Below are 15,370 nucleotides of genomic sequence, written 5' to 3' on the forward strand. Positions count from 1 at the left end.
TTCCAGCAGGCCTGTTTGACAGAAGCCTCTCTAATGACCAGCTTCTGTTGAACATACAGGGGTACACATGAACTGAATTTTGGCTAGTCCTTGCTGAACTGCCCAAATTTCGAAACAAACATATATACAGCTTTAGCCTCTTATGCTGCTGAAAACAGGGTTCATGAGATCACTTAATGATCCCAGGTAAGGTATTTGCAGACACCTTATTTTGCCTCTACATTAGTAATTGCTCACTATAGAATCACTTTACCTGCAGCTGAAAAAACTGAGGTCACTTACCTGGATATGATGTCTTGCAAGACTACCTGGGCCACAACTCTAGAACAGGATTGAAAATCTGTTGCCATGTAAATAGCTGACATTTAAGGAGTTGATTTACTAAAACTGGAGAGCACGAAATCTGGTGCAGCTGTGCATGGTAACCAATCAGCTTCTAACTTAAGCTTGTTCAGTTATGCTTTGACAAAAAATCCTGGAAGCTGATTGGTATCTATGCTGAGCTGCACCAGATTTTGCACTTTCCAGTGCAAAACGGTGCATCAACCCCAATGTAGTACATCAACCCATGCCTGTTTTATGCATGTGCTTAGCTGCACAGCTGCTTGGCTTGGTGTATAATAAAAAAACATTAAACCTGAGCGATAGCTGTGAGCAACTACTCCATGTTATATATCAGAAATAGTCAAAGTGCATCTATAGGCCAAACTATTTTCAGTTTTGGATAAAGTGAGGAAGTGGTCATTTTTTATTTCTTTCTGTGTCTCCACTATTGTCACAGAGACAGAAAGTGAAGGGAAATACAACATTTTAGCGCTGTTTCTAGAATAGGAAGTGAGGGAAAATCTTCCAGCGAGTATATGTGTCTAAGAGAGTAGTTCTCCTTATTTTGGGATATTTCCTGTAACTTCCTCTTGTGTCTCTTGGACAGGAAATCAAAGGAAATATCCCCAGTGGTACACAGAGGTAAAAAAAAAAAAAACCCAGCAGAGGATTCAACCTCTACTTACTCTATCCAAAACTATATGCTGGCTGTATATACGTAAACTTAAAGTATTTTTCTTTAACAGTTACTGGTTTTGATAACCTGGACAGATTTGGACTCTTTGGTCTTGTTTCTTACATTGTACACTGTGCACCGCCAGCTTCTACTACAATTTAACATGAAATATTTACTGTTATCATCACAGAATTTATTATGCATGTGTTACAGTGCTATCCTAGTGCAGTGTGGTTTACATTTCCTGCTAATGATTTTACCAAATATCCATTACATTTTTAGATGTAATACCACTACAATACTCACCCCTAGATGCTAATTTGCTACTGAACTAACTACTGAAGAAACATAAGTAAGAGTCAGGTCTTTATTTTTGAGACAGAGATTGAATTCACAATCTAGATGACCAGTGAATGACGTTTTTGCAGCTTTTCCTAACTGATGCACTGTTAACCTTAGGGAAGTAGGAGACAGGCAGTAAGATGGAATGCAGGAAACTAGCTGTAGAAATAAAAATTATAGTTAGTAAAGAATGTTATCACATAGATAATACAATGGGCAAAAGGTTAAATTGTGTAACTATAAAAACTGCACCACAAAAACATAATATTACATTAGATTTACAAAAGGAAACTGGTTACTTTCTAATGTGAGATCAATTTACCATGTTTTTTGTGCTTCCTTTCACAGTCCTATCATGGAGGCCTTTGGAAATGCAAAGACTGTTTACAATAATAATTCAAGCCGTTTTGGAAAATTCATTCAACTGAATATATGCCAGAAAGGTCATATTCAAGGAGGAAGAATTGTAGATTGTATCCTTTTTCATTACAGCAACAGAGAGTGTTTCTTATTAAGATGGAATCTGTAACTATGTCTCGTATTTGTGATAGGTGCATTAGTGATCCAACAATTGGCAGCAACCAAATAAGTTATTCTTAGATGTGAAGTACAGGTATTGCTTCAAGGCCTTACTCCCTTTGTTAAATGCTGCAAGAGAACATTGCACTCCTGTAATGTAATGCTTGTACAGCGTAGGGTTGATTAAAAAGGAGTAGATAATATTCAGTTAGCAAGCTGGACCATCATTTACTGAATAAGCCCTCATTCACATGTCTACTAAAGCGTACACCCATGCAAGGACAGTGTGTGTCTGCATGGGGAGGCACAGATGTTTTGAGCATCACCATGCAGGCAGCACCGTTCATTTGGATGCTCTCAAAATGACAGCTGTACGGGTGCATGGATGTGCATTTGGAGTCGGGCACCTGCACACACACACAGCTGTCAAGTTTTCTGTGTCTGTGCAACTGTTGCTTCCCAATTTAAATGAAAAGGACTGCCTGCATAGGGATGCACAGAACACCTGTGCATCTCCATGATGGCAAACATGGCCATCGCACAGACGAATACTGTTCAATTCAATCATCTGGTAATGTGGAAGGCAAAATATGTTTTTTTTTTAATGCCCTGGTGCATTATTGGTCATTTAAAATATTCACTTCATTCACTCATCATATTCAGTTGTGCTATTTTCTAAGTGAATATTCTGTACTTCTTTAGTAACCCAGCCTGGGTTTATAAGAATAAGTACTTCCCATGTTCCTAATTTTAGCTGCAAGTCATTTTTACTGTTTTTTGTTTATGTTGCAGATAATTCTGAGAACCAAGCTACAATAAAAAATACTTTAGGGTGAATTAACAAGGAGTGGTGCATACATAAAGCCTGCGCCACCCCTCTGAACTGAGAAAATGAAGCAGATCCTGCTCATTATCAACTAAGTGGGTGTGAGCCCTTTTGTTAGAAGTGATCGGCATCTGCACCAGACATGGCACAGAGAGCAGGAGAGTTGGAGCTGCTCCCCCACTAACCAGAGAGGGAGAAGCAAGGCTGTTAACCTACGTTTGCTAAAGCTAAAAAGCCGGGCTTATGTTAGTTCCCTGCCAATATTCCGGTGTAATGTGTTACTTGCATTAACAGAGAGAGGCATTTGAGGTGTCTGCCAGTTTACCGGCAGACACTTCTCATCCTCTACACCAGGGCTACGCTTGTGGGGATCTGCAACAATTTTCTATATTATAGAATGCGCAGATCCCTGTGTTAATTAGACTCGCAACCTAAGCCAGTTGCTGTGGGTTCTGAGTTTTCACTAAGCTAAAATGTCTTGCAAAGTGAAAACTCCTCCCTTGCAAAGTGAACAGTCTGTCACCATTTAGTAAATCAACCTCTATGGCTGGCAAACATTATTATTTTTTTTTATGAAAAAAAAAAAAAAAAACAATTAAAAAACAAATGTTTATTTTAGTTTCACAAGTGTTTTAAAGTAATTATTGTTACTTTAGATACAAAGTAAACATGTTATTCTATATTTTCTCCTGTTTAAAATTACACCAAAATGATGATTCTGGTGCAAAGCATTGCAAAGCTACTATTTACAAGTGAAATAAATGCTCCCCCCCCCCCCCCCCCGAAAACCATCCTTTTTTCAAAGAAAAAAAATAAAAACATCTGTAAAAAAAAATTAAATACAAACAAAAAAAGTTTACATTTTAATGGTTAGATAAAGAGAAATAGAAAAAAAAAAAAAAAAAAACAGTCATCAGAAAAATAAATAAAGGGAGAAAGAATCAACTGAGGCCCGAATAGACTGAGTCCCGGTTTACACTGGTGCGATGTGGGAAACCGCACAGTGGTTCACACTGAGATCTGCCGGGGGTGTCAATGTAAAGTTAATGACACCCACAGTGCGAACTGTGAAATGGTCCAGGACTCAGATCGCATAGGTGTGATCACCCATGCGATCCGATTCCAGTGCGAACCAAAAAAAGGGTCCTACATCATTTTGGTGTGAATGCGATGAGATTTCAGCCATACATTTTGTATGGCTGAAATCGCATCACACAAACATTGCATGTGATCTGCAATGCGGAGCGAATCACATGCGATGTCCGGCACTGAAGGTTAATAAAAAGTTAAGTAGGGATACATTTTATCTTAAAAAAAATTTTTTTTGCCAGATTGCTTTAATTGCCATATGCAGGTTAAAGCTCTTCCTTTTGATCTGCCGGTTAATAAAAAGAGTAGATACAAAGGTAATATGTATCTATCTCACATCTAAAAAGTGTTTATAAACACTGTATCAAGGTTCCTTTTTGGACAGCAGTGGTTTCTACAGCTATTGTATTTACACAGAAACTCCTGGCTTTCATTTTGATAGCCGGCAGTACCAGCAAGTGTGAGAGAGAGGGAGCAGCAAGAAAAGGGCATACTTTGATTATGTTTTTTGTTTGTGTATAGCACTCCCAGTGTTCACAACTGATTAAAGAACTCGAGTCATAGTGGTAGGTGCCAATTTAGAGATTAAAAGCGGGGCTAGCCCTACCATGGGTTCCACTTGGTCCATGGGACCCAGGCAGAACTTTGAGAGGGGCAGCAAATTGACTCCCAAGATTTTTTCCATTGTGTGTCATCAATTTGTGGCGCGTTAGGGGAGGCATTTCCCCATCTCATACTGCCGTCCTTAGTCCAAACTGATGAGTATGAGGAGGCGGAGCGTCTCCTCCGGAGAATGACCCTCACGTAATCATGGTGTGCGCGATGACGTCAGACATCAGCGCACTCCCTCTCACGCAGGGCAGGCTGGATCATCTAGGGCGTTGGGTGCGGCAGACACAGGAGTGACAGGAGGACAGACAGTGGGTGTTTGGTGTCCGGTGATGAGTTATGGAAGAAGATAACAGTATATATAATATTTTCAAAATTGTATATATAATGGATGTATGGGCCTTTTGGTGGGCCTGATTTTTTTTTTGGAAGGGGGATTAGCATTTCATTCTTGGACCCAGGCAGCACAATGTCTTGGGTCAGCCCTGATTAAAGGACATGCCTGAATGGTGGCTATTGATTAGTCCCCTGCATTATTTTGTTCTAAAATGTCCAGTGACCATTGCTATATGTAAATATTACATAAAGTTTATAAATAAAATCAGCATTTGGCAGATTTTACATAAAGGCAGTATAATAAACCCAAATAAACATAAAAAAGACACAATGTGTAGAGCCATGATATAATAATGTGTAAATTATATAAGTCAAATTGAACTGTCAAGAACGCTGTTTACACAATGAATCAGAAGATAGAAACAGATGAAAACATCCACCGCCTTCTAGTGTGAGTTTACTCTTCTACAGTGTTCAACGGACCAGTCACTATCTCCATGTAAAGTATAAACTCACTAGAGCAAATGGCTGCCATTATAACAGCAAGAGCACCAGTAACACGTGTCAGATCTCCCCAAGTCATGTGCAACAGTCCCCAGTGTCCTGCATTTAAGGGTACCTCCATGTAGACTTGAACTAGGACAAATAAAGCTCACCAGAAGCCAAGGATAATCTCCAATAGTGCAGTATGTTATTAAAGTATCACAAAAGAGCATTAAATATAGTAATAAAAAAAAGCACTCGCAATGATAGTGGCGTGACGACGGCACCAGAAACTCCACCCCTTGGGAGGTGCCATTGAATACAGTACACTGGGGACTACTGCAAATGATCCGGGCAGATCTTAAATTTGTCACAGGGGCTCTTTCTTTCTGCAATGGCAGCCCTTTTTTCTGTGAGTTTTGACTTTACACGGAGACAGTGATTGGTTCCATGAGCAATTTAGAAGAGTGAACTCACACTGGAAGGTGGTCGATGCTTTCATATGTGGATACTGCCAGTGGTATATGTCTTCTTGGGGTACTTGATAAATAAAAGCAGACAGTCTACACATGTTTAATACATGATGTGGATGTTCTTGCAGCTGCTAGTATTTGTTTTTTCATGATATAAGCAATGCCCTGTTTAAACCACTCTAAATATATGTGCATCTTGTTAAAGCACGGCTTTTTCATTTTGGATCATATGGTATTTATCTTTAACTCCAGCGTCTTTCTAATAAAGATTTATTAGAAAAGGTTAGTGAACTATTTTCATTCTTCATATGTCAACCTTCCACACAAATTTTAACATACCAGAGATTAAATGCAGATTTTGTTTTTGTGTGTTTGTTTTTTTTGTAGAATCGTGTAGTACGACAGAATCCCAATGAGAGGAATTACCACATTTTCTATGCACTGCTAGAGGGAGCAGGGAAAGAGGAGAAAGGTAGGTTTATTACATGTCCAGTGCATTGCAGCTTTACTGTGAAGTGGTAATAAGCCCAAAAACTAAATATTAATTGCAGCTTACCAGTTTTTAGATGGCGTGGCTGCATTTGTTTTTTCTTTTTATTTTCTTTTCCTTTATTTCCACCTGGTGATCAGGTTAGTAAGCCTGTTATTTTTCAACGTCCTTTAACAGATCAAGCTGGCCTACAAAAGTGGCAGTTAGAGGGTTGCAACAAACCATTTAACACTGGCAGGGGTGCTTACAGTGCTCAACTTTTATTCATTTATGTAAAACCTTTCTCCCCAAACAAAACAAAATGTTTCTGTAACTGCTTAGACAGTGTTAACTAGAGTTTGGCTTTAATTTGTTAGCCAAGTCCATGTAAATCTGCTAGTGCATTTAACACTACCCTCTCCCCAGGCTGACAATGCTGCTGTCCAAAGGTGTCTATATTGCTCTTCCATTCAGAGTGGAGACCCTAAGGCAGAAAATGTATTACTGGTCAGATCTCTAAGTGGACCCGGACACTTCTTTTGCAAGGCCTTGTGTCTTCTTTTTGGTTACAAGATAGAACTCAGACATACTGCCATGCACATGAGGGCCAAGTGCTATGAGGGTCTTTGTCATTATGGGGAGACACCATCTCCTATCCACCACCTGCCCGAACTCAACCAGGTTTGCAATAGAGTTATTGTCTCAAGGTTCCTGTATCCCACAATGTGTTTCTCCATGAGAAGCACCTGTCCAGCAATATCGCCTAATGAAATGCTGTCCCAACTCACACCTTCAGTGATATTCGGCCAGGGTTTGGTACAACTCCATTTTAATGTACTTAAGGTAATTAGTAATAACAGTCAATAATAAACAAATACTCCTCAGTTCATCAATATACCAGGTCCTCTTGACATGGCAGTGCACCTTTCGTATATGGGTGTCTATCCTGGGGTAACAAGAATCAGATTAAATCCTTTAGTTCATCTCCTATGACCACTGGCCCACTGGCTAAGCTCAACCCAAGATTTATATATGATCCTGCCACGAAGGGTATGAACTCACCTCACCTTCTAAGAAGATTCTGAGAAAAGTTCACCCTCAAAGAGGAAGTAAATGAACCCCTGCCTATAAGCATGCAAACATGTAGCAGAATACATATGGGCCTAAAATGATGAAGAAATTATATTTTGTTACATTTTTTATGGATGTGTTATATAACAATTTTCAAAATTGTCGGCCTTTTTTTTGTTTAAAGCACAAAAAAAAAAAAAAAAAAAAAACGCAGATGTGATCAAATACCACTAAAAGAAAGCTCTATTTGTGGGAAAAAGGACAAAAAGTTTGATTGGGTACAGCGTCACACAACCGCACAATTGTCCATTAAAGCAACTCAGTGCCGTATTGCAAAAAATGGCCTGGTCAGGAAGGGGGTAAAACCTTACGAAGATAAAGTTGTTAACACACAGTTTTTTATACACCATTTTCCTATATGCTAGCATCTAGCCAACTGTTATGCTATTATGGCAGTTAATGTTTAGTGTATTCATGATTCAGAATTCCCTTTCTTCAGTTCTCTAAGTTCAAATTTCACAAAAATGTTCTTTTTACTTCCTGAAGTATAGACAACTCCAGTACTGCATTTATATAACAAGCTGCTCACAATTTCTTCATAACAATTTATAAAAAAAGTATGGTCTTCAAGAAAGGCATATAGTTTTGTTACAGGATTATTGTTCCTTTTTTTTTTTTTTTTTACAGTCAATAATGAACTCTAACTCTTGACTGTTCAGATAGCAATACATTTGAAGTAAATGCAGATAAACAGGAAAAGAAAATCTCACAATTGCTTCTATACTGGGTACACTAGTGAGAAACAAGAAATGTTCTTCATATGTCAGCGTTAAAGTGGAGCTCTCAAGGGACTATTTTTCTTATCATTGGCTTCTTTGCTTATGGCTGTGTTTGGGAAATTGAACTCCCTGCTGTGGTTTGATATCTTGCCAGTGATACATATCAAACTGTTTCTCTAAAGTGTAATTTCGGTCTAAACCTAACTAAACTAAAATCTACTCCCACCCCCATATCTAAGCCTATTATATCTTCCCTGTAAAAGGAAAACTGTTTATACTTGCCTATTCTGAAGTCGCTCTGGTCACATGATTTCTCCAGGAGCGGCTTCAATGTAGAGGAGAGAGGAGCAACAACAGCTGCAGAGCCTGGGCAATGACATCACTCATAGGCTTACTATGCTGCATCTGTTGTTGGCTGTCCCTCCTGTACACTGAAGCCAGCAATGGCACCTGATCATCTGGCTGGACTGGAGTGACTTCAGGATAGGTAAGTATAGACTTCCTTCCTTTTACAGGGTAGACAGCAAGAATAGGCCTTGAATTGGGGTGGGAGTAGGTTTTAGCTGAGTTAGGTTGTGACTGGAATTACACTTTAGATGAAACTCCTACTCATCATCAGTTACTGCATCTTCTCATGGAGGCCTAAGTGGTTGAACAGGTGAACATGAAGGTGTTTAGTGCATATTCTTTAGGATGTAGCACACTGTAGGCAATGTATTATGTCTTCCCTAATAGGCAAATTCAAAGGTTTTTTTTTAGATGTGGCTTAAGTGGTGAGGGCTTATTGCTGTCCAATTGTCCTGACCACTAAAAATGGAAGGGAGGGTAAATCCAAATTCTTGAGCTGCCACCACAATATAAGCTAAATGTTCCTATGGGAATACCTGTTCCTATGAAAACTGTCACATTTGAAATATATTCGCTCACTTTCTATTAAGTCTACATGACAGGCAGTGAAGTAAACTCTCTCTAATGAGACACAAATTGCAACAAAGAAAACTGACAGCTGTTTTAATCCTTTACCTGCTCTATTCAAAATAAAAAGAAAAAAAAAGGCTTTAGATATACTTAAAGGTAATTAAACTTCCATTGCCTCTTTCTCCACCCCAATCTACCACAGTTCCAAGGAATACCCGTTTTTTTTCAGGTAAAAGGAAATATTTTACACTGTCCACTGAATAATGCAGGAACCCAAAATACCAGTTACCTAAGCATTAGTATCTAAAATATCAAAATTATTGGATAAAGAGCTACAATGTTTAATGTAAGGCACATTATTTTTGAGGTCTATGGTTGCTACGGATGAAACCAGATTGCCCTGGCTGACCAGTTATACGTGACTTGTTATGACTTGTGTTGGAACCCTCTTATTCATACACCCTACTGGCCCATTCTTCTCAGGCATTATCCAGATAGAAAGCATGTTATCTCACATAAAGATGCAATAAGAAAGTGCCAGCACTGTTCCAACTCACATGATCGAGATCCTGGTACTTTTAAGTGATCTGTTGAAATTATTTGCATTCCATGCATTGTCAGATTAGTATCTTAAACGATTGTATTAGCTGGCCACTTGGACATGATTTACTCTAGACAAAATGCATTAACATAAGATTATTTCAAACATCCAATTGTGTGCAGGCAAATATATATATATATATATATATATATATATATATATATATATATATATATATATATATATATATATATTTAAAGTGAACACAGGTTCACTTCACTGAATTTTAATAAATCACCCCTCATGTGTGTGGCATATTCATGAGTATTTGTTCTAAAGTCTAATATTAACATCACAGTCATTTGTACATCTGGTTTTATTTTGCACCTTAAATTTACAATGTTTTTTTGTCTATTCCACAGAGGCATTTTATTTATTGCAAACAGAAAAATATCACTACTTGAATCAATCTGGATGTATCACGGATGAGACCATCAGTGACAAGGAAACATTTCACGAAGTTAAAGTAAGACAGTTTCTGTTACTGTGAGCATGCAAAGAATATAATCTGTTGTTTCTACTTTTGACAGCTGGATGGCTAAATCGTTCATTTACCCCGGTTATGCTATGGTGGGATCTTTGCCAAAGAATGTCACAATACATCAGAAAGAATAAACTTGGCTTTGTTGGGAAATAGACAGGTCTTCCTGACTGGCAGATGTATGAAGTGTTGTCTGAACCAGGCAGACTTTTAGAACTTAGGCTTCTGGCTGTAGTAGAGTAGTTTAAATGAAGTGTTGTTCATTCATGTCAGAATGTATAAAACGCCCTCTATGATGAAAGTCTGACTCTCAAGACTTGGCACATTCATAGATGAGTGCCATAGTTGTCAGAAGCAAGATGTGTACTTCATATTCAACCTCTACATCTGAAACCATTAGCAGAGAGAACAATTCAGAGAGGGCAAAATTGATTTGTTATAGCTTACAACCCAAGGGGAACCAGAAATTATATAAAAAAAGGCATATATAAAAATATTAATCAATCTAAAATCGTGTTGTGCTATCAATATAAAGTGCATAAATTCATAACAATCTTCCAATCAAGTTAAAAGTCCACGTAATTAGAAAAAAAAACAAAAACATATGTGCAAATAGAAATATATTAGGAGAAGTTCATGTATGGTCCAGTGAAGTCCACCAAAAAAAAAAAAGAAAGTGCTCTTGTACAAAAAGTTCATTATTACACATATGAGATCTGAAAATTCCATGCTTCAATGTGGATAGAGATTTCTTCTCACCCATAAGTGCACACCCTACTCACCACCTGCTTACCAGCTATTATGACTCAAAGATGGTAGTCTGGCTGTACCTTATCCCAGTATCCCCATGGGATGGATGGATATCAAGAGCCAAGTTTCCAAGGTGGATTACCACATAACCAGTCATAGTAGCTGGTAAGCGACTTGTGAGTGGGGTGTGCACATCTGGGTGTGAAGAAATCTCTATCTACATTGGAGCATGGAATTTTGATAACACATATGTGTATTAGTTAACTTTTTTAACAAGAGCACTTTCTTTTTCTGATGGACTTCACTGGACCAGAACTTCTCCTCATATATTTCTGTTTGCACATACATTTTTTTTGATACACATGGACTTTTCACTTGATTGGATGATTGTTATGAATGTATGCACTTTATATTGATAGCGCAACACAATTTTAGCTTATTGTTTATGTGGACATACTGAGTGCAGCTATCTCTGAGATAATTCCCCTGTTTATTTTTTGGTGACACTTTTTGCGCAACTCAATTTTTGGTTTAATATATAAAATATACCAAATCTATCATACCAGGACTGGGCAAATCAGTGCACAGTTTGTGAACTTGCTTCTCCATTCTAGGAGCAACCACAGAAGACCAAGGAACCTGTGAAATAATGTAAATTAAATAACAAAACATATTATATGACTTAGGGATTCAGTATTGATCAAGATCAGAAGGTTGGTAAACTCCAGCATTTTTAGCCCCTCCAGCACTTTTAGTGTTGAATATATTTTTATAAAAAGAGTACAGAAATTATTTTCCAAGGCCACTGCAGTATGAAAACACGAGAAAGTAAATCCATAGATGTGCAGAAAATGAATATCTGTATCAAGAAAACAACTGTTCGAAAGCACATCCAGCCCATACTTTTAACTACACTTTCCGCTGAATCAGCTTCTTGAAAATCTATTTTTATTTATTCACTCTGTCCAAAAATGCTTGAGTTGTATTTTACTTAATTTCACAAGACTGTTTCCTAACTTGTTTCAATATATACTGTATAGCAGGACAGTGTGTTCTGTAAATGTCTTACTTAGTGTCTTGAAATCTGAAATATGTGAGACCTTTACACAAAAGAAAATAGATATATTATAAAAAAAATGAAGTTAGGACACATCCGCGCTTCTTATATCTGTTGAAGACAAATAATGAAATCCAGCAAAAGTATTATAGTAAATATTTACACATAGTACATGATGTGCTAGAACTATATTGTGCTTTATCTGATGGCTCTGGAACTATACATAGAATGAATATTTCCTTTTATAGGTTTATAGTTTTATTACCAAAGTTTCCATTAAACTAAAACTATTATACAGTAGTTGGTTTCAATTTAATTTTAATGAAATTTTTTTTTATCTCTTAGTTATTTTATGTACACAATATTTATTTTAAAAGTAAGCATTTAGCACATGAAAACAGAACACTATAGGTTAGCTAAAAGGAAGCACAAAATAAGAGATCAGTCACTGGGATGTGTCATTGTTCTGTTTAACCAGACTTTATTTACCAGACTAAAAGATTTTTTTAAGCCCTGACCATAATAAAGAAAGAAATTATGTACGAGACCTTTGTACATTACCTTTAATCACTCGAATATTAACAGAATTTATCAAAAAAGTGTGAACAGTCTATTAACCAAAGCTTATTTCTATTACAATCCTCTTTTAGTGTATAAACCTCGAAGTGAGCCTCTCAGTAAAGCAAAAGTATTACTCTTAATTTTAACTGTATAAGACACCAATTTAAATTGTGTGTGAAAATGAAGGGTGAAGATTTACATTTAACACAAACTAAACCTTTGGATGCCTGCTGTCTGGATAGAAATACATATTAGTGAATTATTACACTTATGATTTATTGACAGGTTTATGTTAGGCAAAAATATTGGAAATATCTATTTTTCTAATGTGTCTAAAATTGGGGGTCTAAAAAATTGTGTAGTTCACAATAGTAGCATTGCAAAGAAAGTTCAATAGTGAATTTTATCTTACATATTTTTAATAGATATTAAATTGTGCAACTAAATATTTTCTAAGAAAGGCTTTATAAATGGTAAAAAGTAAAGCCCGTATTATGAACCAGAGCCCATAACTTAATATACCCTATGACCATGGTAAATGGTATCAAAGACCCCAAAATAGCTCTACTTAACCTGTGGAGGGGATACCTGGACATACGCAGCCTCTAATTCACTTTATGTTTCTGGCAGCCAAAATTGCGATCGTTACTGCCTGAAAGAAACCTGTGGTTGAGTTGGCGGTAATGAAGCGTAGGCTTTCCTGGGTAATGACTAAATGAAAAGTTGGTCAGCATACTTTGTGACACTGTTGTCCTGTTTAAGAGGGTCTGTAATCCTTGGATTCAAAATCTTCAAACTCCTGAATAGGGAGTACTCTGGTGGTGGCCAGGAGTGCAGATGGAGCAGAGATCTTGATTCCTTTTCTCTGCTTTTCTCAAAATTATTTTTTTTTTGTCTTTCTCTTCTTCTGCTTTTACTCCTTCTTCTCTTCTTCTCTCTCTTTTCTCCTTCTCCTTTCTTTACGGCTCTACCTGCCCTTTCCATCTATTACTTAAGGATGGTTGGACTTGGCGGGGGGCTCATCTCCCTGTTTTTCCTTTAATGCAAAGTGTTTCTCAACTAATGTGTGATTGGGGAACATGTTTTGTGTTTTTTGAAATGTGCTATTCTTTCCCTGCCCCAACTTGCATGGCGAAAGCAGAAGGGGTCTGTCTCTAAGGGATGCCCGAATCTCCCCACACTGCATAGTCTATAATTCCACTCACTACTTGAGTTTTCTTTTTTTTTTTTTAATTTTGTAACATTAATGCAAATTCCTACTGGTGATCTTGTGACTGTCAGCATGTATCCCCATGGTTTGTTATTGTCATAATTTCCACTTGACACATTATGCCGCCTGTGTCGTGGTTTTGCACTTTGTTCACTTTCGGATGAATCAAGCGGGGCCTTATTCTTGTATGTTTATGTCTAGCTTTCTAACCTTTGTAAAAGTTTTTCAATAAATACTATTGAAAAAGAAAAAGTAAAGCCAGTGTTGGATAATAAATAAAGCAAGACAACATTTCTTGGAACTACGTTTTGCATTGCACTTAAGTTTCCATTTGCTTGCAGACAGCCATGAAAGTTATGCAGTTTACCTCTGAGAATGTCCGGGAAGTTCTTAGGTTGCTTGCTGGAATTTTGCACTTGGGAAACATCGAATTCATAACGGCTGGTGGTGCTCAGGTCTGCACAAAGACGGGTAAACACACATCCTACCATTTTAAGTTTAAATGAGCTGTGTACTGTTTTAGCTATAATGAGTAAATCATGTGCTTTCTCCCAGATTTCTAGTGTTCTAATTCCTCACTGTATTAGCCAGAAAAGCACAAAGTAACAACCTCAGGAACAAAAAGCTGCAGAAAATAAAACATATCTAGAAATATGGGATCAGAATATTCAAATAATCATTTGGATACCAGATTCTACACGTGTAGAAAATAATTATAAGAACTACACCTGATAGAACTTGAATATAATTTATACTAAAGGATAACATTGTGCATTATTATCAGTGTAGAATCAGATGCAGATCTTGCATGACCAAATTGGATTCTAGGTATAGTCCAGTAAGCTTTTAAGAAGAATATTAGCTCTGTTATGTTTGTAAGTCTGGTCTACTCAATCCTTGCTGCAGATCCATCTGCAGACTTCCACTCTCACAAGTAAGGCTAAATAAAACAATGGTGTAAGCTTTCTTTGTGCATTCTGGGAATCACCAAACCTAGCACCTAAATGCAATCTAAAAAAAGGAATGCAAAGGATTTGTGGACCAGAGAGTGGCAGTAGTAACTACAATATATATTATAGTAAAGTATATGTACAGCCGAAACTTTTTTTTTCATTTTGGAGATTGAGGAAATCTCTTAGGCAGTTGGCACTGGGAAAAAATGTCCCTATTGGAATATTTCTGCTCAAAATGTTTGATTTTCCCTCATTTTCTGTCCCAGTGACAATGGTCACCAGGAGAAATTGAGAGTAAATCGTTCTAGCATGGACACAAAGAACAGTATAAACCCAACAAACCCTAACCCTTCACTACTCAATCCAAAATGAAGCGCAAAAAAGTGATCTTGCACCAGCTTTACTCACCTTACCAGCATTCCTTAGCCACTCCCGCCACATGATATTTCTGCTTTTGGGGGAAGATGTGACTGTCTCCTATGTGACAGTGCTCAGGTCCAGCAGTCAGTCACTAAGCCTGAGCACTGTTACACAGTCAGGGTGTCATTCAAAACCTTAGATTTCAGTGCCTGCTGCAGTGAAGTCTGGAGTTTGCAAGGGAGCACTGGTAAAGCTAGTGTAACTGGGGTGGAAGCTTTTTTTTTTTTTTTTTTTTTTTTTTTGCACTTTGCCCTGCTTTTTTCTTTAGGTTGAGATGAAATGTTTTTTAAAAATAGTAGTTTGTGATATAAACTGAATAAAAATGTTTAGCTTGTAAAATAAGTGTAATTATATAATACATATTTTCAACATTTATGGCCAAGAGCTTTTTGCTCAATGGATGCCAGGTACCAATGCACACCC

The 15,370-nt window shown here is 37.4% G+C and overlaps 1 protein-coding gene across 1 annotated transcript in view; it reads left to right on the forward strand.

Annotated features, from left to right (window-relative positions):
* Window positions 1-15,370, forward strand: part of MYO10 (myosin X) — a 312,628-nt gene that overhangs the window by 171,766 nt on the left and 125,492 nt on the right. Inside the window, exons 6-10 of the mRNA XM_082257742.1 lie at window positions 1,691-1,815; window positions 5,946-5,959; window positions 6,065-6,149; window positions 9,878-9,981; window positions 13,916-14,045. Coding sequence (XP_082113868.1) covers window positions 1,691-1,815; window positions 5,946-5,959; window positions 6,065-6,149; window positions 9,878-9,981; window positions 13,916-14,045 — 458 coding nt within the window. The remainder of the gene's footprint in view (window positions 1-1,690; window positions 1,816-5,945; window positions 5,960-6,064; window positions 6,150-9,877; window positions 9,982-13,915; window positions 14,046-15,370) is intronic.

Source organism: Pelophylax lessonae (assembly GCF_965119305.1).
Source record: "Pelophylax lessonae genome assembly, chromosome: 5".
Taxonomy (NCBI): domain Eukaryota; kingdom Metazoa; phylum Chordata; class Amphibia; order Anura; family Ranidae; genus Pelophylax; species Pelophylax lessonae.